Raw genomic sequence first — 25,403 nt, 5'->3', positions numbered from 1 at the left:
ATTTAGGGCTTTAGCACTGCAGAGAGAGCTTGGCAGTAGGGAAAATAATGTGGTTCAGGGACTGAGAGACAGACTAGGTTAAGTGGTGAGTGAATGCTCGGCAACCCAGTCATGTTTATAATGGAAATATATGTCCAGCTAGACTAACATCTAGTCTCTGAAATAAACCTATCTTACAGAAAACATCTAGTCTCTGAAATAAACCTATCTTACAGAAAACATCTAGTCTCTGAAATAAACTTATCTTACAGAAAAAATGGTTCATGAATAATAATCATAAAGTACAATGAAAAGGAGCCCAGATACTTTCTTTTGGGGACTTGGCACATATTCTAGACTTTGCACGGGCTTTCTTGGAATCTGGATATATTTGTTTCAGGGTCTGTATGAGAGACAGTGTTCTGAGGCTTGTGCAATAATGAACTAAAACCCTTTCATCATTGAGAACCCTCTACCATATATGATACTGAAAAGAAGTTAGAAACCCAATTCTTTCAGTTTGAGGGGCGTTGGGGTAGCTTAGTGGTTAAAGCATTGCTCGTCACACCGAAGACCGGTTTTGATTTCCCACCTGGGTACCATGTGTGAAGCCCATTTCTGGTGTCCACTGCTGTGATATTGCTGGAATATTGCTAAATGCAGCATAAAACTAAACTCACTCGCTCACTCTCTTTCAGTTTGCTTGTGTCCAGTGACACATTAACTATACTATAGTACTGTCGGAAATAGAAAAAAACTGTTTTTTCACATTTATATCCACAATTTAGGTAGTTAATATGTGAAAGTGTGAAATATCTGTCAAACTAAGTTCGGCCTAACTACAGTCTCAGTGGGAGGGAGATAGGAAATGTTAAAGAAGGGTTTTACTGAGGAGAGATTAGTGCAGAAATGAGCTTTTATGCGGGATTTTTCAAAGTCTGAAGCGACTTATTTGGAGCAGACCATGGCTTTATGCAAATTAGTGTGCGATGATATTGTATAACAAATGACCCTTTTTGAATATCCATTATGAAATTAGACTTAGTTTTATTATAAACTATAGCAGACGTAAAAAATAACAACTTTAATACTAAAACTATTAAGGAGATAGATACCATTGAGTCTCACTATCACTATAAAAAGAAACAGGTAGGAGGGGTCGTCTCAAAAGCAACACCGAGACGGGTGTTGCTGACAGAAGTTGGGGTCGGGCTTGGGGATAGAGTCATTAGCTACGATTAGATAATCAATAGAGACATAGTCAATACACATGAAAAAGCATAAAATATATCTGAGATGACCCCTTGTGTCTGTGGGCAGCACGTGCATTTCATGTCAAGTGAGTCGACGGTCCGTCGTCATACCTGGCTGAGCGACCTAATTGCCATCTATAGTCTGATCTATTGTTTTTAGCAGCTATTCATATTTTTTTGCCCGATTTTGCCCGATTTTACGAGTAAACATGCTTTTCTGGATATCGTATTACGCATCCCACTGAGGTCGAAGTGGGTTATTTCGACATATGCTATTTGCAATTGTGTCAATTTGAGGGATACAGAGTAACAGCCTAAAAACAGTTTTTTTCTATTTCCGACAGTACTTTAGTAGGAACGTGTCTGGTTGTCCAGGTCATGTGTTTAGTTTTAATATCAAGATCAACAAGATTTACCCTTCATCCTTGGTTGATCAGGTTGTCTGCATGTGTAGAGGATCCTCCACTCACATGAGGCCTGAACCTGCTTCACGTTAAACTGCACTATAGACTTACACTTAGTCTCTGAACATACATACTTTTGATGGTAACAAATAAACAAATTTAAATTGAAAAGGAGCCCCAGTGAGAAACCTGAGGAAATCTAGACTTGCTTTGTTTAGGGCTTTAGCATTGCATTGAGGGCTGGTTGGAAGGTTGGTTGGTTTGATGGGTGGAAGGTTGGTTGGTTTGATGGGTGGAAGGTTGGTTGGTTTGATTGTTTGGTTGTTGTTTACCGCTCTGCTTGTCAATATTCCAGCTATATGACAACAGTCTGTATATAATCAAGTCTGGACCAGACAATCCAGTGATCAACATCACAAGCATTGATCTACACAATTGGGATACAATGACATGTGCCAACCCAGGCAGCGAGCCTGACTACCCAATCCTTTAGTCTCCTCTTAAGACAAGCATGGGTTACTGAAGATCAATTCTAACCCGGATCTTCATGGGTCCTGTTTGGAAGGGAAAATAGTGTGGTTTAGGGACTGTGAGACAAACTACCTGCACCACAGCGTCATCTTATCCTGCACCACAGCGTCATCTCATCCTGCACCCTGTTGTTGGGTGGTGAAGCATGGCAGCTTGTGGTTGTGTCCAGTATGGGCACACTGAACCATAGTGAATGAACTGTTTTAGAGATTTATCTTTCAGGAAGGTTTTAGAGCTGTTGCATGTATTACAGATCCAGTCCATGAATGATGGACAAACTTTCCTGTTACCATATCTATGTACACAGAAGCTTCTATCATCCACCCAATATTTTGTTTTCCTCCCATTCATATGTCGTCTGCCTTGTATATGTCTTCATTCCTGTGTATGTCATCTGGGGTACGACATTCATGGGGCAGAGGACACTGACAGGAAAGGCAGCTTGCATGTTTGCCTGGTGTTAGACCCTGTCCATGTCACCTGTACACTAAATGTCTGCCCCATGAACGTCAGCTGCTCTGTCAGCTGACCCATGTATGTCCTTTGCTCTGTGTGTCATCTGCCCTGCCCTGCACCCCATCCACTGAACTGTCCTCTTCCCCATGAGTGTCATTGGCTCTGTCCTCAGCCCTGTCCATTGCAATCTCCTCTGCCCTCTGTATATCACCTGCCTCTTGTGATCCTTGACCCCATGAATGTCGTCATTCTGCCTCATCATTCTGCCTCGTGTATGTGGTCTGCCCCATAGACCACGTCTGCCCTCTGTTTGTCATCTGCTCTGTCCTCCACCTCATGTATGTCGTCTGCCCCATAGACAACGTCTGCCCCCTGTGTGTCATCTGCTCTGTCCTCTGCCTCGTGTATGTCGTCTGCCCTGTCTGTTGTCATTTGCAGCCTACAGCTCATGGAGAAGTAAACGGTGTGAAGTGACATTGCTGCTGTCTGTTTAAAGATTTGTGTTTGCCATCCAGTCTTATTTGAGGGAAGATAAATGGATCTATTGTGTGCACTTGGCCGTCTGATGGAGATGGCAGATCAACTGAGGATCATACAAAGTCAATCTCCCCCTATCAGGAGGCATGTCACCAGCTTCAGGGCACAGTTTACCCTGTTTTATCAAAGGCTGCAGAGTTTCTAAATGAAAAGGGATATCCTAGCAGTTGCGTTTGCCATACTGTAGTCTGATTTCATGTCCAACATGGACAGAGTTAAGTTACAATTAAACAGTCACTGGATGCGAACCATCCCTGGCGGAACAGGGCTTAGTGTCAGGTAGCAGGTGAACCTTCACTGATAAAAGCAGGTTTGACATGTACGGATAATCTTACGCCTGATGCTGATTTTTACCTTTTTTTCCCCCACATGTAATGCGGGGGGATATAGTCGACGCCTCGTCCGTCCGTTCATAATCATTTTGTTTCCAGAGCATAACTCCAAAACCATTCAAATTTTTTCAACCAAAATTGGTAGATATATCAAACAGAACCTAAGGTGGTGCCTTTTGCTATGTACAGATTTTTGTCATTTTTATTTTTCTTGGTTTCCATGGAAACGTTTTGGACTTAGTCCCAAAAGGGAGGGGTGGGCTTCGTTTCAGGAGCATAACTCAAGAACCGTTCAATATTTTTCAACAAAACTTGGTAGATATATCAAACAGAACCTAAAGTGGTGCCTTTTGCTATTTGCAGATTTTTGGCAGTTTTATTTTTCTCCATGGAAACGATTAGGACTTAGTCCCAAAAGGGAGGGGTGGGCTTCATTTCTGGTGCACAACATGAAAAGCGTTCAGTATCTTTCAACAGAACTTGGCAGAAATATTAGGCAAATTGTGCCTTTTGCTATTTGCAGATTTTTGGCATTTTTATTTTTCCTGGTTTCCATGGAAACGATTAGGACTCAGTCCCAAAAGGGAGGGGTGGGTTTCGTTTCCGGAGCACAACTGGAAAACTTCCTAATATCTTTCAGCAAAACTTGGCAGATATGTGAGGCAGATACCAAAGTGGTGCCTTTTGCTATCTGGCAGATTTTTGGCATATTTATTTTTCCCGGTTTCTATGGAAACGATTAGGACTTAGTCCCAAAAGGGAGGGGTGGGCTTCATTTCTGGTGCACAACATGAAAAGCGTTCAGTATCTTTCAACAGAACTTGGCAGATATATTAGGCAAATTGTGCCTTTTGCTATTTACAGATTTTTGGCATTTATATTTTTCCTGGTTTCCATGGAAACATTTTTGACTTAGTTTTAAAAAAAGTCAAGCTGGACTTTAAGTAACTGTCAGATGATTTGTTCTTTCAAATATCTGGGGGCCGGGGGATATGTCATCTTCTGATGACTCTTCTAAAAAAGATGTTGTCAGGGCAATAGGAATATTATTTTACATGCCTCAATGTGAGTGCTTTGTCAATACGACTATTGAGATTCCTGTGTGTAGCGAGGTTTCATGCTGCTTTTAACAATTTTCCAGTGATATCACTGCTATGGAAACTCATACCATGATATAACTGCAATAGTTTTACTCTCACTCACTCTCACTCACCCACCCACCCACCCACCCACCACTCACTCACTCCTCACTCACTCCTCCTCACTCACTCACTCACTCACTCACTCACTCCTCCTCACTCACTCCACTCACTCACTCACTCACTCACTCACTCACTCACTCACTCACTCACTCACTCACCTACTCACCAACCAACCAACCAACTTCACTCACTCAACCAACCAACCAACATGAGCCATAGGATTTTAACACTGATATAGACAGTCATCATATATGTGAGGAACAGTTGATGAGATGGCCCCCTCCCTCATTTATGCTGGTTGCAGGTCTTAAGAGAAGGTCAATGTGCCTCTCTTCAGCTACCTGTAACATGTTGAGAGAAGGTGATTATGACAGTTTGATTCTAGTTTCAGTAGAAAGAGCATAATGAAAATCATGTACCTTGCTTCATTTGTGGATGCAGAGAGCAGCTAATTCTTGTGTCCTTGGTGTTGGTGAAGATTTGTCAGCCTTCCTCCTCGCATCTCTAGAATAAGGGAAATGTGCAGAGTCAGCACATCATTGTTGTATATATTACCTGTAATGAGACCGCCTCCGTGGTGTAGTGGTTAGAGCGTCTGCCCAGAGAGCGGAAGGTCGCGGGTTCGATCCCCGGCCGCGTCATACCAAAAGACGTTCAAATATGGTATTTGTTGGTCCCTGCCTGGCGTTCGGCATTAATGGGTCGGACTGGTCGGCTCGGAGTCAGTATAATGTCTGAGCGGGGTATTCATGCTTCACTGCGGCATGGTATCTTTGTGGGCTAGCACTATAAAACCAGCTTAAGTCTGGGCTAGTACAAGCAGCCGCACCTACACATACACACGCATGCACGTCGTCATATGAGCGAAATATGCTCCAGCGCGACGTTAAACCCAATTTCACCTCACCCCATCTCACCTGTAATGATAATGCTGGCCATGTCATCCCATGTGTTTTGGGTTCAAACAGTCAGGTTGCATCTCCTTACAGTGTCACAATATCCAGAATCTTCATTCACCCTGAATATAATTATGATGTACTGTCGTACTGTCCATGGGTTTCTCTTGAGTTAAGTCTATCTCTCTCTTTGGCTGAGAACTCAATGATGCTACATTAAATGCTTTCTTACATTTTCTGTATTAATGTAATGCTTCTAGACTTCTCCTAGATGTTATTCTATGGGTTTGTCTAGTCATGCCAGGAGACCCTGGTTCAATATCCCTTGTAGATACAGTGTGTAGCCCAACCATAATGCGACTGGAATGTAGCTAAAAGTAGAATCAAACTTCACTCACTCTCTCCCTCATGTTAATCTTGTGTTGGCTGCTTAGAATAATGATTTCTCTGTATAAATTATTACATAAATAATTTTGATGGAAAATCCATTTATGTTGAAAAGGACCCTAGAGAGTTGGACCTGAAAGGCATGAGGAAATCCAGACTTATTCCATTTAGGGGTTTGCTTTGCAGACAGGGCTATAATAGTGTGGTTCAGGGGTTGTCAGACAGATTCTTGACACAAATAAATCCAGTTTGGCCCGATCGATTGTGAACTCAGATTGAGTGGATATTTTGTGATTATCACTTGATTATCACATTCACGAGCAGTTGAGTATTATGTATACACTTGTTGAGTGGTTGTATGCCTTTTGTGCAGTCACCAGGGATGTGATAACAGCCTTTGTCTGTTAGTACTGTGTTGGTTGTTAATACAGAGGTATGGTTATTCATACAGGCTGGAGGCTTCATCAGTTTCACTACTGAAACTCCCAAACAGCCATTTCAATGCCTCTGTGTGGTTGTGAAGCAACAACCACTTCTACCCTGTTTCCCCCCTACAACCACTACCACCAACATCCAATCAGTAGCCACAATGTCTGCCAATGTCCTTGCTCCAGTTGTGTCAGTGATCTGAGTCAATTGCCCTGCTAGCACCCCCAGGTGACCAAAACAGCTGGATCCAGGGTGAAACAGACATTGCTTGATGCAGGGACAACACATGTTCCTTGGGGCAGGTTAAATACATGTTCCTGGGGGGTGCAGGGAAAACACATTCCTTGGGGGCAGGGGCAACGCACATTCCTTGGGGGCAGGGGCAATGCACATTCCTGGGGGCAGAGGAAACACATTCCTGGGGGCAGGGGCTATGCACATTCCTGGGGGCAGGGGAAACACACATTCCTGGGGGCAGGGGCTATGCACATTCCTGGGGGGCAGGGGCAACACATTCCTTGGGGGGCAGGGGCAACACACATTCCTGGGGGCAGGGGCAACACACATTCCTGGGGGGCAGAGGGCTACATGACATTCCTGGGGGCAGAGGAAACACACATTCCTGGGGCAGGGGCAATGCACATTCCTGGGGGCAGGGGCAACGCACATTTCTGGGGGCAGGGCTACGCACATTCCTGGGGGCAGGGGCTACACATGTTCCTGGGAGCAGGAGCAATGCACATTCCTGGGGCAGAGGTGACACTTGAACAGCTGGGACATTACCAAGTCTAGACAAATCAGGGGTTGGACAATAGTTACTTTTACCCTTCTCCCATTGTAGGTGCCCTGTGTTTGGTTAGTATTACACGAATATTAAGGTGTTCTTGTGAACCCTAAGTGTTTAAGTTTTCACATTGGTAGGATGATTGCAACAACTGTCACAGTGGTTATAGAAGTTCTAAATTAAAGAATCTTTGCACCTGTGTATAGGAATGCCCAGTGTAGTGCCTTGTGAATACAGTGCTGAGATCTCAGTATGTGGTAACACTATCTGGTCCCAAGCACATAAGCTCTATTGATTTATGCACATCTTCTGTCATGAATATCTTTTTGACTTACTCATCTGTCATTGGGTATGTTGTCAACTTCTTATGTAAATATGTCATGTTGTCGGCCTTTCCACGATATCAAAGTCAGATATGGCAATGCACTTCATATTTACACATGGATCATTATTTTGAGACTGGATAAAGTGTTACTGTTTCTTCCTAGCTTGACCTAGGTTTTTGAAACGAACACAATGATCAGATCATGGCCAGATCCTGATTGGAGAAGGTGAACTGATAGGTCTCTCTAGGTCTGTTGTGCCAGTAGGACAGGGTGTCAGATTTGTAGTTATGGCCATAGAGGAAGTGATCACATAATATCAAAGTTGAAGTCTGTGAGTGCTACTGCTAGTGATGCACTGTGTATGTGCTTGTGTTGTGCAGGGGAGCTGCTTGTGTTGTGCAGGCTGCTTGTGTTGTGCACGTGAGCTGCAGGTGAGTTGCTTGTGCTGTCAGACTCATGCAGACCACAAGGCTGACGTAGACTGGTTTTACCATCACACCAAAACACATTGCTCTTGTGGCCTTTAAAGCAGCTGATGAGCCATATGTTGTTGGTTCCGTGATATACAGAGTCTAGATGGCTGTACAGTCAATTATTCTTCACTCCTAGTATACCCTTTCCTTAAGTGCTGGATCTACAGCACTGTAGTGATGGTCCTCTGAACACTGAAGATCTTTCTCAGGTTTTCCTTGTTCAGCTGGATGCCTATCTTGATCATTGTCAGTGTAAGTTCCTTGGTGTTACTTATAACCTACGATACTGATGAATGGTTTGTTGGTACAAGTAGTTCATGCTATGCTTTATATCATTTTCTGATTTCACCGTCAAGTGTTGTTGATCAGTGGATACAATGTAACATTCACTCTGCATGATACCAAGGAAACTTCACATGACTTCCCTGACATTGTTAGAGTGGTAGTTCATCAATACTATTGATTTGTATAAAGTTTCATAAAGTTAGGATATTCTACATCAATAAATCAGTTGCAAATTGACTCTTGTTTTCATAAATTTGTAGGTTAGATTAAATCAGTTTGTGTTAACTTTCCTTTTGGAGGGCAACATTTCATAAACAGTTTAAAAGGGTGAGTATAACTGACCTCTCCTGTATATCATGTGTCTTGTGTGGAAAACAGTACTTAGCTCTGCCCAGGTAGACATGTAACCGTCAATTCCTTGAGTCCTTGGATCAGTGGTCTGTCATACAGACCCTGAAACAAATGTATCCAATACAGCTCATACAAGTCAAGTCTGCCACAGTTTCAGAAATGAAGAAAGTCTCTTGACTCCGCCGCTGAATACGTACGTCCGTCCCGATTCTTGTTAACACGATATATTATGAACTGTTGTACCCAATGTCCTAGTCTGTCTCAAGTCCCTGAACCACATTATTTTCCCTACTGCCAAGCTAGATAAATTGTAGAATCTCTGGTCTCCCTAGGGCTCCTTTTCAATTTAAATGGGCTTGTTTGTTACTATCAAAATTATATATATTCAGAGACTAAGCATTAGTCTACCAATGTCCAGACACCAGTAGATTTTGTTCACCTTGACCTTATTTTCAAGATCACCATGACACTTTGACCACTTTTCAAACTCTTGTTAACGCGAAATCTCATGAACTGTTGTACCCAATGTCTTCAAATTTGGTGACAGCCTACATTGGGGGATTACCCAAACACCCGTCGATTTTGGTCACCTTGACCTTATTTTCAAGATGACCATGACACTTTGACCACTTTTCAAACTCTTGTTAACACATTATCTCATGAACTGTTGTACCCAATGTCTTCAATTATGTCGACAGCCTACATTGGGGGATTATGCAGACGCCAGTCATTTCAGGCATCTTGTATGTGACCCAAAAAAATTAGTAGTAAATGTGTTATAAATATTCGATTCTTTAGCGGCGGGGGACATTGCCATATCAGTGGCAAACACTTGTTGTATTTTGTTTTATTCTAAAACTTTTTTTTTGCTTCTGTAACATATGTTCATTTCAGAGACTAGGTGTTAATGTACTGGATCAGCAGTACTCATGGTTACCCGTGAAGATCCGGGGTAGAATAGGTCTTCAGCAACCCATGCTTGCCACAAAAGGCAACTATGCTTGTCGTAAGAGGCGACTAACGGGATCGGGTGGTCAGGCTCGCTGACTTGGTTGACACATGTCATCGGTTCCCATTTACGCAGATCGATGCTCATGCTGTTGATCACTGGATTGTCTGGTCCAGACTCGATTATTTACAGACCGCCGCCACATAGCTGGAATATTGCTGAGTGCGGCATAAAACTAAACTCACTCACTCAGTAGCCATGGTAACCCCATCAATGGCCATTCTGTCTCCTGGTTTCAACTTGTAATGCATATTTTCTTTGAAGATGCTGAATTGTTACATAATTCATCTTGAACCCTCAGTTGCCTACCTGACATTATGTAGGTCGGCAAAGACACTTGACTTGATTGATGTAACAGAAATTCTTTTTGAAATGGCTGTTTATCAACTTCAAGTGTGTGACAATCGTTGAGGCAACCAGTCCCCAGATTATTCAGAAATAAAGATGAGTTTCCATTATTTTGTATTTCTCTGAACAGTTCTTTGCACTGTTTACCATGCAGAATTATACGTGACCAGACAACAAGTGTAATGCATGCTGAAATGTTCTCATACGTAAGACCAGGGCTCCAGATAATGTTTCATGATCTGGAGTACGTACTCCTTGTTTTTTCAGACCGCCTCCGTGGTGTAGTGGTTAGAGCTTCCGCCCGGAGAGTGGAAGGTCGGAGGTTCGATCCCCGACCGCGTCGTACCAAAAGACGTTAAAATATGGTACTTGTTGGTGCTCGGCATTATTGGATACAACAAGGACTGGTCGGCTCGGAGTCAGTATAATGTGTCTGAGCGGGGTATTCATGCTTCACTGCGGCATGGTATCTCAGTGGGCTAGCACTATAAAACCAGCTTCAGTCTGGGCTAGTACAAGCAGCCCCACATACACATACACACGCATGTACATCGTCATATGAGCAAAATATTCTCAAGCACGACATAAAACCCAATTTCACCTCACCTCACCTTGATTTTTCAATATAGGAGTTCTGGAAAACAATAAGAGTACATTTAGAGTACTGAATGGAATTTAATGGAGTATCAGCTAGTAATCTTGTGTTTCGTTTCATATATGCACCACAACATTGCTACTCTTGTGTAAACAGGTCAATAAACAATAAAACAATACTTTTTCAGATAAATACGTCTGTAAATGATTCTAAGACCGTACACCATTGCTGTGGTGCATATCTGCTATGCTTTCTAAATTATTTCCTACCATATCTTACATATTTTTTATCCGTACATACGCCGATACGACACTTATCTGGAGCCCTGCTTAAGACGAAAATATAAAACATTATGCAAGCTGATGAAGGGAAGGTTTGCGTTCCATCCAGTCTTTAGGAATCTTGTTAAAGAGGAGATTCTGACTTAATGCTCAATCTGGCAGCAATTCCATCACAGAGTTCATTGGAAGCTCTTTCTTGGAGTCACTCTTTCTGATAAAAGTAAAATGTTTGAAGTGATGTCACACCCTAAACTCAAACAAAGCAACCGTTTAACCAAAGGAGGTCAAAGTCTGTGGTTAGCCATCTCTGTGTTTGGCTCTGAGGTCAATCTCAGTGTCTTACTGGGGCTGGTAATTGGTGATGTAGTGATTAATGGTAGCTTGAGGAGCACCTTATCACAGACCTAGGTAGAGGGGTTTTATATCAGCTGGAAGTACGTCAGACTTGTATCTTCTCCAGCAACTCAGCAGGACCATGTCCATGACATGTGTCTCACCTCTTCAAGACCTGTGAATTAGGTGCCAATCATTGTATGTAGGTACTCAGTTCTTATATGGTGAAGAATGGCTTGCTTGGGTGTTTGGTGTAAATCCAGCTAGGATCCATGCAGGTAGCAAAAGTAGTGGAAGTCCCCATGGTCCCTAGTATGGTGATCTACCTTCAGTTGTTGGCAGTCTATATGTTGTATGTTTTTGAGTTGTATTGCCTTAATAGTAAAACAGTTTTAGGTTTACATACTAGATTTATGTCTAAATCTGTGCTATTCTGGTAGTTTTTACTGTCCTACATTGAAAGGTTTTTATAATTTTACTTTTTGTGTTACAAATGTATAAACTTGCATTTGTCACAATATGGCTGAAATACTGCCGATGTGACTTAAAATCTTAACTCACTCACTTATGGTTTGGCACACCCAAGACCTGCAAGGGTACACACATACAAAGCCCATTCTTGATATCCCCAGCAATAATGTGTATGGCATATTGATAAATTCAGAGTAAACCCCTATTCACTCACTCATGGAACAGGTGACCTGACTTGGTCATTTAGTTGCCATGGTTACCATGGCTACCATGGTGATGTGACTATGGAGGATGCTACTCCAGGTCTGACTGTGTGGGGGCAGACAACTTGTTATCTTTGATCATGGACATTAAATTCTTTCTTTTTACTTTCAGTCCTGCCTGTGAACAGAAGTAGATCATGGCGTTACACCAGGGGGCACTGTCGGTGTTTGAGAACAACGTAGGTGTCAGCGATGCTGTCCTTCTTGACCCCATGACAGAGGACGCTTTTATAGCCAATCTTGAAGAACGGTTCAAACATGATCAGATATATGTAAGTACAGAACATACCATGTGAAAGTGAAATGTTCCTGGTAAATCAAAATGCTCCTGGTAAAGTAAAATGTTCCTGGTAAAGTGAAATGTTCCAGGTAAAGTAAAATACTCCTGGTAAAGTGAAATGTTCCAGGTAAAGTAAAATGCTCCTGGTAAAGTGAAATGCTCCTGGTAAAGTAAAATGTTCCAGGTAAAGTAAACTGCTCCTGGTAAAGTAAAATGTTCCAGGTAAAGTAAAATGTTCCTGGTAAAGTAAAATGCTCCTGGTAAAGTGAAATGCTCCTGGTAAATAAAGTGAAAGAATATCTTTAGGGAAAGAGCATCATATGGTTTGTCTGCTTCAGACGCAATATTCAGGTCAGGGATTTGAACACTGCATGCCCTTGAGGCATTCTCCTTTTGAAGTTATCATAAAATTAACAAATCTGTCCAAACTCAGAAGGAAAATATGAGAGTCCTAATTTTCCACTGTTACAGTGATTATTTTAGCCGAGGAGTTCCTATTTAGGTACTCATTGTGTATTTGACTTAGTCTATTTTCTTCAAGTTTGGAAGCATGTATCGGAATTGAGTAACACCTGCCTGAAGTACAGCAGTTCCTGGTGAACTATGTGTCTGAACTAGGAACATAAATGTAACCAATCAACACCTGTAACCCATCACCCCACAGGCCTCCCACTGTGCAAAGTAGGTTACAAATCCAGTACGCTGCCAATGTCATGCATATAACACTAAAGTCTTGCTGATTGCACAATTGTTTGCTTTAAAGTTTTATGTGCTGTTGAGATAGCGAGGTGGAGTGGATGTTTAGTCACCAGTTACAAAGTACAGTTTGGTAATGGTATCACTCGACTCAGTTTTGGGGTCCTGGTACATGTTGTCAGGTATCTATGTACCATAGTACCCAGGTGTGTCTGTCTTGGTACTTGCTGTCAGGTATCTATGTACCATAGTACCCAGGTGTGTCTGTCTTGGTACATGTTGTCAGGTATCTATGTACCATAGTACCCAGGTGTGTCTGTCTTGGTACATGTTGTCAGGTATCTATGTACCATAGTACCCAGGTGTGTCTGTCTTGGTACATGCTGTCAGGTATCTATGTACCATAGTACCCAGATGTGTCTGTCTTGGTACATGTTGTCAGGTATCTATGTACCATAGTACTCAGGTGTGTCTGTCTTGATACATGCTGTCAGGTATCTATGTACCATAGTACCCAGATGTGTCTGTCTTGGTACATGTTGTCAGGTATCTATGTACCATAGTACCCAGATGTGTCTGGCTTGGTACATGCTGTCAGGTATCTATGTACCATAGTACTCAGGTGTGTCTGTCTTGATACATGCTGTCAGGTATCTTTGTACCATAGTACCCAGATGTGTCCGTCTTGGTACATGTTATCAGGTATCTATGTACCATAGTACCCAGGTGTGTCTGTCTTGGTACATGTTGTCAGGTATCTATGTACCATAGTACCCAGGTGTATCTGTCATGGTACCTGTACCGAGGTGTATCTCTTGTGGAACATCTTGCATGATGTTCCCAGGTGAATATATCAGGTGTGTGATGTGTGTACCCAGGTACATGAGTACCACATGTCATGTACTCATCTGTCATGGTACAGCTCTTGAACCAACTCACCCTGAAGTTTCTGCTTGACATCATCACATTTCCTTATGTATGATGTATCTCTTGCCTGGAATCACCCTTCAACCCTCAGTAACCCTTCTGCCTCCTTATTAGGTATGTTCACATCTTCAGTGTCAGTGCGATTTGAATGCATCCATGAAACTGTATTTGTGTCAGACTATTTTTCCTGAGAGGTTAGTTCTTTGAAAAGTCAAACATTGATGAATGAATTGAATTTGATAATGAAATATATGTAAAAATATCAAGCATGCAATGTCTTGAATGCTGAACAAAAGTAAGTGTATACCCTCCTATCTCAACTTTCTCCATAATAAATACGTTCAACATAAACATGACCCAATCTGCGGCTACCCTGAGATATGTGGGGTTATCTTGTTTGTACAGGATTACTCTGCCTGGGAAGTAAGACCCCTCAGTCCGGGGAGGTAACTAGGTAACAGTGGGTGATACAAGGTAAGGGGTGATGCGAGGTGTTTTCACTGGTGTCTAGAACTGACTTCTCCCAGTGGCGGGCTCCTTGTATCTTCCTCCAGTACATCACACTGATAAGGATATGTAGACTTAATGAGGCCATAAAGCGTATTCACAGCAGACCATTAAACATTCGGCTTTTCAACAGAAAAGTAAAGTTTAGATGTCTTCTTGGTAAACCACAGATAACGATGAGGAATAACAATTTGTCTTTAGTTGTATTAAGTAGCTGTTCTGTGCTGACATCAGTGTTTGTGCAGCTCTGCACCAGCATGCCCACATATGAGATCACTGATGCGCAGATGTTGGCTGCAAACATGCATGTTACCTTAAGACATCATATCAAACATATCACATTACAAGGACATGCAAAACATGTGTCTGTTGATATTTAACATTTGTTTTATGGCTTCATAACAGGCTTTTTGTATATAAGACTAATGAACGTGAAATTAGAACCAAATTAAAGGGCATTTGAAACAACATTTGGTTTCTCTGCTTTAGAGTTAGATGAAATGAAACACAATTGCATTCTATCACATGCTGTTCATGATGAATGGTAAATAATTTTTACCAACACTGAAAAGAAAAATTTGGTCAGTTATCTTTCAGTAATTTGACATGTTAAAGCATGATTTGTTCCCATTTAGTAGTAGCAGTACTAATCTAGAAGTTGAATTATTGGTAATAAATTTTCAAAACTGACCCTGATTTCCTAGAAAGGATAGAAAAATCTGAAACTTTTCAGACTGGTTCATTAGTGAAGAAACCCAATCCCTGCAGACACTACAAGGATGTCATGTTTTGAAAGTTATTGTTTTGTTTTCAGACCTACATTGGGAATGTGGTTGTGTCTATGAACCCCTACACACGCCTCCAGCTGTACACGCCTAGCGTCATCGAGGAATACCGCAGCAGGAACATATACGAGCTGCCGCCACACATGTAAGTCTGGAAACTCGACTACAGTACAGTGATATCATCAGTGTGTAGCAGGGATTTTAGTCTGTCTCACTGTCCCTGAACCACATTTTTTTCTCTACAGCCAAGCCCCTCTAAAGTGCTAAAGCCCTAAATAAAGCAAGTCTAGATTTCTGGTCTCCCTAGGGCTCCTTTTCAATTTAAATGGGCTTGTTTGTTACTATCAAAATTATATATATTCAGGGACTAAGCATTAGTCTACAGGGATTTGATCAGTAACCAGTATGTGACGCAGTGATATCCTTATGTAGCAGGGATTTCAGTTACCTATATGTGATATGGTGATATCAATATGTAATAGGGATTTCATCAGTAACCAGTATGTGACACAGTGATATCAGTATGTTATCAGGGATTTGTCATAGATATCATCAATAAATAACACTGTGACATCATCATGATTTATCTGAGATATGCTCTCTATTTTACACAATATGAATCATTTGCTTGTTAGACTTTAATGTCATCAATATATTATACAGTAAGATAAAAATATTGCACTGTAGGTCATTTGTTGATTACCGTGGTATCAGCTGTGTATTGCCCAGATATCACCCATATATAACACAGTTAAACCATCAATTTATCACACAGTTAAACCATCAATATATCACACAGTGCTTTCATCAGCACTGCTACAAGTTGGTCAGTGGTATCACCCATATATAACACAGTTAAACCATCAATATATCTCACAGTGCTTTCATCAGCACTGCTACAAGTTGGTCAGTGGTATCACCCATATATAACACAGTTAAACCATCAATATATCTCACAGTGCTTTCATCAGCTGCTACAAGTTGGTCAGTGGTATCACCCATATATAACACAGTTAAACCATCAATATATCTCACAGTGCTTTCATCAGCACTGCTACAAGTTGGTCAGTGGTATCACCCATATATAACACAGTTAAACCATCAATATATCTCACAGTGCTTTCATCAGCGCTGCTACAAGTTGGTCAGTGGTATCACCCATATATAACACAGTTAAACCATCAATATATCTCACAGTGCTTTCATCAGCACTGCTACAAGTTGGTCAGTGGTATCACCCATATATAACACAGTTAAACCATCAATATATCTCACAGTGCTTTCATCAGCAGCTGCTACAAGTTGGTCAGTGGTATCACCCATATATAACACAGTTAAACCATCAATATATCTCACAGTGCTTTCATCAGCGCTGCTACAAGTTGGTCAGTGGTATCACCCATATATAACACAGTTAAACCATCAATATATCTCACAGTGCTTTCATCAGCGCTGCTACAAGTTGGTCAGTGGTATCACCCATATATAACACAGTTAAACCATCAATATATCACACAGTTAAACCATCAATATATCACACAGTGCTTTCATCAGCACTGCTACAAGTTGGTCAGTGGTATCACACATATGTATTGTACCTCTTGTCTTGAGCTGTATATCTCAGGGAAACATATGATGGGTTTAGTGGTGTGATTGACTTGACAGCTCAGCTGGAGGGGGGACTTCTGGAGGGTCCCTGGACCGCCACTACTGTTTAAAGAGCAGCTGTAAATCCAGTAGAGTGGCACTGGGGCTTATCACAGCTGATTGCCAGCGCTGATAGCACATAAGCATGTGTTTGTGGACCTCTCCACATCACACCGAAATATATGACATGTGGCATATTGACGTCATATTAGGACAGGGATCAGCAGTGTGTAGGGGTATGGGATGTTTGAATGGACCTTGTATATCTACTAATGGGAAGTATGTGTGTTGAGACTGTTTTGGATTTAAGGAATGTGATTTCCAGAGTACCAATGTCTTTGATGGGATTATTATGGCTGAACATTTGAAGGCAGTGGCATGCAGTACAATAACTGTGGATTTATGACTGGACTTTACGTTCCTGAGAATATGACTGTTGGAGGCCTGTCCGCAACTGTTTCCCAGTCTGAGCAAACTGATCTTAGCCCTTAATGTTGCTTAGCCCCAACTAACTGATCCTAGCCCTACTGTTGCTTATCCCCGACAAACGGAGTCTAGCCCTTAATGTTGCTTAGCCCCAACTAACTGATCCTAGCTCCTCATGTTGCTTAGCCCCAACTAACTGATCCTAGCCCCTAATGTTGCTTAGCCCCAACTAACTGATCCTAGCTCCTCATGTTGCTTAGCCCCAACTAACTGATCCTAGCCCCTAATGTTGCTTAGCCCCAACTAACTGATCCTAGCCCCTAATGTTGCTTAGCCCCAACTAACTGATCCTAGCCCTACTGTTGCTTATCCCCGACAAACGGAGCCTAGCCCTTAATGTTGCTTAGCCCCAACTAACTGATCCTAGCTCCTCATGTTGCTTAGCCCCAACTAACTGATCCTAGCCCCTAATGTTGCTTAGCCCCAACAAACAGAGCCTAGCCCCTAATGTTGCTTAGCCCCAACAAACAGAGCCTAGCCCCTAATGTTGGTTAGCCCCAACAAACAGAGCCTAGCCCCTAATGTTGCTTAGCCCCAACAAACAGAGCCTAGCCCCTGCTGTCCGGTAGCTCCAGCTGAGGTAGTTATCACCCAGCAAGTTGACAAACAGACAGACATCCTCTGTACAACCAGGAAGTGGGGTGTCCGGTTCCCCCTTCCCTCACACTGAGTACAGAAGCATCACCACCTGGCACTGCTTCACCATCTGCTGGCATGTGGAAACTGTTGGAGATCCGTTGTAGCTCAACTGTTGTTTGACAACAGAGAAATACCCTCCACCAGCTCCAGACTACACACACTTTGTTGATATTGAAGAGGTTGTGTGGTGGAGCTAGCAATGGTTCCTTGGTCAGGAGGGTTCAAGAAATATTGACCGCTGTAGTTTTGATCTATTAAAGTTTTATTAATTGTGAAAGCTGAGCCACCATGTACTCTGATGTTTGCTGGGAATACTGGAGTAGCAATACTGTATTTATATGGCTGTCGTCTCACATCACTCACCATTCGAACCCTTCCACAATTCTCTGTAGGACAGATAGGCACCCAAGTAGGCCATTGCCTAAAAATCTCACTGAGTAACACATTTGGAAAGTGCAGAATGAAGGAAGTTTGGTTTTCGGTTTCCAAATTGGTTCTGACTTGTAGTTGTAAGATTGCTATCTTGTCAGATAGATAATGTAACCAGCTGCTATCTAGGGAAGGAGGGGTGAGAGGGAAGGGCAGTGAAGAGGGGCAGTTGCAAGGAGGTGGGGTGGGGGTTGGGAGGGGAGAGGAAGGGCAGTAGGAGGGGGCATTTGCAAGGAGGTGGGGTGGGGGCTGGGAGGGGAGAGGGAAGGGCAGTGAGGAGGGGCATTTGCAAGGAGGTGGGGCAGGGGTAGGGCGGATGGGTTTACTGATGGTGTAACCTTTGACACAGGAAGGGGGAGTCTTTAGGAGAGAGATATTCAGTGAAAAATTAAGGGTTGTTACACAATCAGTGCAGTTAAACTCTGTTACTTTCGCCAGTGTGCAGATGACTTGGTCTTCATACCTACATTTCACAAATAGTTGTGTGCCCAACGTCCCAGTTGTGGGTGCTGTAAATATTATCATCACTCAGATCAGCATGATCCTGATCACTGCTGGTTCGCACACTCAGTGCTGTGAGGGGGACTGGCTGGGATCCCTAGTAATCTATTTACTCTGCCTGATCATGAGCTGTAAGTGCAGGGTGTCTCCCCAGCCCAGGAGTCCAGGAGGGGCTCCACAGGCAGCTGCAGTTGCTGAAAGTTTAACAAACCATCCACCTGTCTGAGGGTAAGGGGATGAACCCCCATCAGTTGGTTTATCATTAAAGAGTTGATGAAGTCTTCACAGCTGTATGGGTCCTGTGTCCCAGCTGGAACAAAAGACATCCCCCACTCAGACTATTCCCCAACTCAGACTATATTCCCCACTCAGACTATTCCCCCACTCAGACTATTCCCCACTCAGACTATTCCCCACTCAGACTATTCCCCACTCAGACTATTCCCCCACTCAGACTATTCCCCCACTCAGACTATTCCCCCACTCAGACTATTCCCCACTCAGACTATTCCCCACTCAGACTATTCCCCCACTCAGACTATTCCCCCACTCAGACTATTCCCCACTCAGACTATTCCCCACTCAGACTATTCCCCCACTCAGACTATTCCCCACTCAGACTATTCCCCCACTCAGACTATTCCCCACTCAGACTATTCCCCACTCAGACTATTCCCCCACTCAGACTATTCCCCCACTCAGACTATTCCCCCACTCAGACTATTCCCCCACTCAGACTATTCCCCACTCAGACTATTCCCCAGACTCCCCCTACTATTCCCCACTCAGACTATTCCCCCACTCAGACAATTCCCCCACTCAGACTATTCCCCACTCAGACTATTCCTCCACTCAGACTATTCCCCACTTGGACAATTCCCCGTTCAGGCATTTCTTACATAAAAGAGATAATCTGTAATTTATATCCCTGTTGTACTTGCAATTTGACAAACTATTCTCAACATTCATCTCCACTTGTCATATTTCTCTAGATAACAACCATCCACTGTGTGAACCTTGCTATAGTGTTTTAACAATTTCTGGTGCCCACCACCACCCACCCCTGCCATAATATTGTTGGAAAACTTCTAAAAGCAGGGGGAAACTAAGCCCACTTCTGAGAAAATAAAAAAAAAGAGATGATGAAGGTGTTCCTTGTTTGAGTAGGAAAATGTTTGTACCCTCACCGCCTGACTCCACTATGTTTGAATGAACTGTTGTCAGTGTTATTGTGTGAATCTCTCCAGCTTGCTTAAAAGAATGTGAAACTTGATTCATTAGTTTAAAAAGAGAACTTGGCCCTTGTTTTGGTAGGGAAGTTGCAAGAAAGTGTAACATCATGCTGTTAAGTTCCTGAATGTATCATCCCTGGTGTTGGCCAAAATAACTGAGGGATCACCTTCTCCGTGTGTCTCAGTTGACAGCCACAGTGAGACCTGCAGACACTGAATGTAGGGGGAAAGTGCTTGTTGCACAGTATCTTGCACAACTGATGGAAGTTTGATGCTCAAACTTGTAAATTTGTGTGCATTTCTGCATCTCTATGCCATAAAATCTTGTTTGCATCAAACTGCAAAAATATTGTGTTATGATAAACTCTCATCTGAACCACAGGCTTGGGTCTATAGACTCTGGTCTTGGACACACACCTATAAAGGCCTGTTGGACACAGACATTGTAAGACTTGGTTTTATTTGGCAGAGACCTATAAAGACCTGGGTCTGTTGGACACAGATATTGTAAGACTTGGTTCTATTTGGCAGAGACCTTTAAAGACCTGGGTGTCTGGACACAGATCTAGTAAGACTTTGATGCTGATCTTGTCTATTAGAAAACATACCAGGTATGACTTGGATCTTTAATTTAGACAACGTACAGACCAAGTAAGACTCTGGTCTATTAGGCAACATAGCAAGTACCGGTAAGATTTGGTCGATGCACTGTGAACAGGCAGCTGTTCTAATGACTAATGTCGATATCAGTTGCCAGTTGTGGAGTATTAGTCTTATTGACTGCAGTGTTGGTCCTCGGTGTCGTGTTCAATAGTCCTGGAAGTCCCAAATGACAGGGAAATTAACTTTAATCTGTCCGAGTCGTGGATCAATCTCTCCCCATGGAGTGTCAGCAAGTTCCAGTACTGTTCCCAAAAGATTGTATAAATTTGCCAATGCATATGCAGCTCCCAGTGGAATCTACAATTATGCTGGAATTTGTGAGGGTTGATTTAGTGGCCGTGTTAATGAATTGTCGCAGTAAAAAACAGAGCTTGACAGGCTTTGTTTGATACAAAACTACCATTATTCACGAATGATTTACAGCGTGTATAAGATGGAATTCATTGCTAGTGTGAGTAGGTCCGAGGAAACTAGGATAAAATATTGGACCTTATCTTCCATGGAGTAATATCTGACCTAAGTTTGTTATGCATAGTCATTCTTCCTAATTCCATGGTGAAGCAATGTGTCAGTCAAGGCTGAATCTGAGGGTAACATACTAGTGTGCTTTAGTGTGCATCTGGCACAACCAGTGCTCTGACAGTGTGTCACATTGCATCTGTATTTGTGCCTGTGATCTGAGCTGATGAAACTATACTACTCATTATATTGATAGAAACCATTCTGGTTTCATGGCATGAGGAAAATAATATCTTAACCGGCATCTCGAACTGAAGTGTAAAATCAATACATAAAGTTTAACAGAATGCTGCTTGATTGGCCCATGGGTTGTGCAGGAATTAGGGTGTGTTCTTAACCTTTAAGACAGAGATCATCCGTCCTGAAACAGACATACTGGATGGAACTGGTATTATGCTCAGTAAGGGATAAAGAGTGATGTATTCTTGTTGTAAAGAGTGATGTAACCTTGTTGTACAACAAGAGATATATCCTTGTATAAAGAGTGATATATCCTTTTTTATAGAAGTGCAATATCTCTGTTGTAAAAGAGTTATATCGCCTTGAATAAATAGTGTACTATCCTTGGTGTATACACATTGATATATATTATTTTTCCTTATCCTGACTCATGCTCTTTTTGCTTGTCTTCTTCTTGCGAACATAGTGGAACACTTGTATCTCCCTAATTGAAGCTCCCTTCAATTTAAAATCACTAATTAGTATTCACCACGAGTTACCTCCTTTCCACAAGCTCGGGAACGAGGGCGCCACCTCTACCCATGTGCCTCACTCTCTCCTTCTTCACCCAGTGAGCTGGACGTGAGAGCGCCTGTGTCTCCCGACACACTATATCCTTTGATTTATATTTAGTTAGTTACCTCGTATAGACATCTATAGAGGTTTAGCTAGTATCCTTCAACGATTATATATTGATATTTAGTCGCTTTTTCTACAGTTTATTCACGGGACTGCGTTTGTTTCAGTGGATTACGCTTGATGAAAATTCTGTACTATTGCAGATTACGCTTTTATGCTGCTGCTGATCCGCCTTTAATATGATGTACGGCCCATGTTTATTATATTCACACTGCAGTTGCGGTACTGCAATTTATCCAATTCTACCTTTTATTAATATTTACTTTGCGCTTTGGCACGCACAGCAGATAGGTCGCGTATGCAGAGTCTAGTATGACTGATACACGAACCCTCGCCAGTCTACTGCTGTTGGCCGACTCCTCCCGTGGTGTTCCGCTAGAGTGGTGGAGAGGTGTGGACGAGTCCGCCATCTCCAAGAAGCATCCTGCTTCCCCAGACATCCCATCGTCGCAGCAGAAGACTAGAGGGTTTTTCTACTACATCTCAACAACCGGTGACCGCTCCCATCGTTTTGGGCCTGTATGATGATCAGCCGGTCATCATACCGGGTTGTACATCAAAGATTGACCGATGTCGCACAGATCAGCATGCAGCCTGATGTACCAACGCAGATATGCGATGATCGCCCTGAGGGTCCCATCATTACCAACACTCAACGCAGACGCCGCACACCCAGGGCAGCGCCGACCTCTGAGGGAAAATCAACGAAGTCTACTAGGACTTTCTCAACCGAGATTGTTCCAACCGATGACCTGGACTCTACGATGATCAGCTGATCATCATCCCCGACGTGACGCCACAAGAAACGACCGGTGACAGCTACAACGACATCAGCAGAGATCACCATGCAGCCTGATGCCTCTACACTGATGTCGGACGATTTTCCGTGGACCCTCCATTAACACCGCAGATAAAGCACCGACGACCTCGCCGCAGACCATCCCAGAAGACATGATGCGACAAATTATGAACATCATGGAGGACCAATATCTGCGGTAGCAGGGTCCGAAGCCGGCGAAGGCTCCAACGTGAGCACCCGAGAGGCACCCCCGTCCAACGTAGCAGCCAGGACGATGTCACCTTCGCTGAAGGAAGTCACGGACCACCTTGACGGCGACCTAGATGTACAGGCCTTCGCTCGGCGAAAGGACCTAGATGTACAGCCTTCGCGAAGGCGGAAAGAACCTAGATGTACAGCCTTCGCGAAGGACTTCGCGAAGGCAGGATAGATCATCACCTTATGCGGTTTCATCCCTAGATGTGGAAGCCTTCGCTAAAGGTCATATCGTCGCTCCCCGGACCGGACGCAGAGGAAGCTTCGCGAAGGCATGCCGGAGGACACCTGAATCCAGATCATCATCATCTAGAAGGACATCGAGGGACTATACAAGAGCTTCAAAAACTATCAACGCTCCCCTCACAAGTCTCCGAGAAGATCAACCCATAGACAAGTTGATCATCGATATCAAGTATAAGAACTACAATCGTATATTGGTTCTGTTGAATCCATGACGAGACGATGTTCGCTGGCCTAAATAGATCTAGAACGATCAATTAGACACTTATCACCAGACTTCGTAATACCCACTTCTGAATATGATAAGATGATCCATGCGCCCTACTTTAGGCAAGCGCCGCCCGATCCCACATCCTGTTAAACACAGAGGCTGTTCACGAAGCAAGCCATATATATATTTATATATATATATATATATACTAATCGGGCTTTGATTCTCGACACCTTCGCCTTCGTCGCTGGCTGGGCTAAGTGGCTCCAAGTCTACTTCACCCAGAAGATCTAGAAGGGATACTTCGAGAACTTCGCTAAGTCTCCGCGCTCACCGAGGAAGTCTCCTCCAAGGTTTCCATATACTAGCCACTCGTCATATATAGCTACTGCCAGTCCGTTCAAGACGCCGCATAAGTTGATTATCAACTGTATGCCAGATGCCGCCTATAAGCCTACGCCAAGATAATTGCTTAGGCTATTTACAACACAGAACGCCGCTGTATTATTAGTCAACGACATTTCATAGATCTTCACAGAAATCAACTATTCCGTGATAAATTGCTAATATACAATCCCGGACGACGATACGATTATCTACATGCGACCATTACGCATATCTGCAGACAATTCAATATCAAAATTGAACAGCAGCCTTGTTACAGCGAGTATAACTCTTTAATCACAAAAGTTTCTGAGAAGAAATATGTACAACAAGTTCAACGTTAATTCTACAATTATGACGATACATTCATGTATACAGTCTACAAGCTCACAACTTGCAAGTTGTTTATACCCTTATATATAAGGAAGTCGGAATTATATTCAAAACTGAAATTATTTTCACGACAACCAGGAAAATAACCTACCCAGCATAAAATTACAGAGCTGAGATATTTCGCTACCGAGGTTTCGCTACGTTACCATTAACCCTCAAACACGTGGTCACTCGGATAACTTCGAAGCTACGGTGAAGACCGACGCTTATGCTAATATCAACGACGACAAGAATTTATTCAAGGTGGGTTTTTCCCCGCTACACCGTGACATCACAGCTGGTATTTATACAGAATCAAAATGCTTTGTTCTGATTGGACCATGAGGGACAACGACCTACACAGAGGTCGATCTCTGTTCACAGTTCAAGACTTACGCCACAAGTGACAACTATATATCAGTGAACGAGCAAGCCTCATTACAGTCCAGTTAACCTGAACATTCATGATTAGACTGCCTTTCTTCAAGTTAGAGACCTCCCTGTCAAGTTAAGACGAGGGATCGGCAGTCAGGCGATTTTACATAAAGTTCAACGAGGACAGACACACCTGGTTGTGCACCTACATCGCCAAGGACTTCGCGAGCTTAATTACCTAGACGAAAGATACAACTGGATCTAAATCCACAGCGCTTCAGACTACAGCTGAATTTCATCAAGCAACTAACACAACTAGATGGTTAGTAAACCTACTAAACTTCTGTTTGGAGAATAAAACGGAAATTTCACGCCCAACCTGGGGATATGAATATAGTGTTCAACACCTCACAAGTGAGGTTTATGAACACGCCTGGATGACATACTTGGACCCCATGATACGATGATTCTATCAAGATGGCCAGCAAGAGCACTGTAAATTTATCTCCACCAAAACCAAACAGGAGGAAAAATGCAACAGATTATTTCCTCTATCATCAACTTACGCAGAGTGAAGTCTCATGTACTATATCTCCATTTGGATCAGAACTGTCATACTACGTGCATATGCGGATGGACCTATTCCGACCCTCCATGAGCTTAATACTCA

At 42.8% G+C, this 25,403-nt stretch overlaps 1 protein-coding gene across 1 annotated transcript in view; it reads left to right on the top strand.

Annotated features, from left to right (window-relative positions):
* Positions 1-25,403, top strand: part of LOC124278580 (unconventional myosin-Ib-like) — a 94,685-nt gene that overhangs the window by 21,866 nt on the left and 47,416 nt on the right. Inside the window, 2 exon segments of the mRNA XM_046714326.1 lie at positions 12,038-12,197; positions 15,150-15,265. Coding sequence (XP_046570282.1) covers positions 12,063-12,197; positions 15,150-15,265 — 251 coding nt within the window. The 5' untranslated portion in view covers positions 12,038-12,062.

Source organism: Haliotis rubra, unplaced genomic scaffold (genome assembly GCF_003918875.1).
Source record: "Haliotis rubra isolate DU_JTF1 unplaced genomic scaffold, ASM391887v1 Scf24, whole genome shotgun sequence".
Lineage (NCBI taxonomy): Eukaryota > Metazoa > Mollusca > Gastropoda > Lepetellida > Haliotidae > Haliotis > Haliotis rubra.
This window is presented reverse-complemented; position numbering and strand designations above follow the sequence as displayed.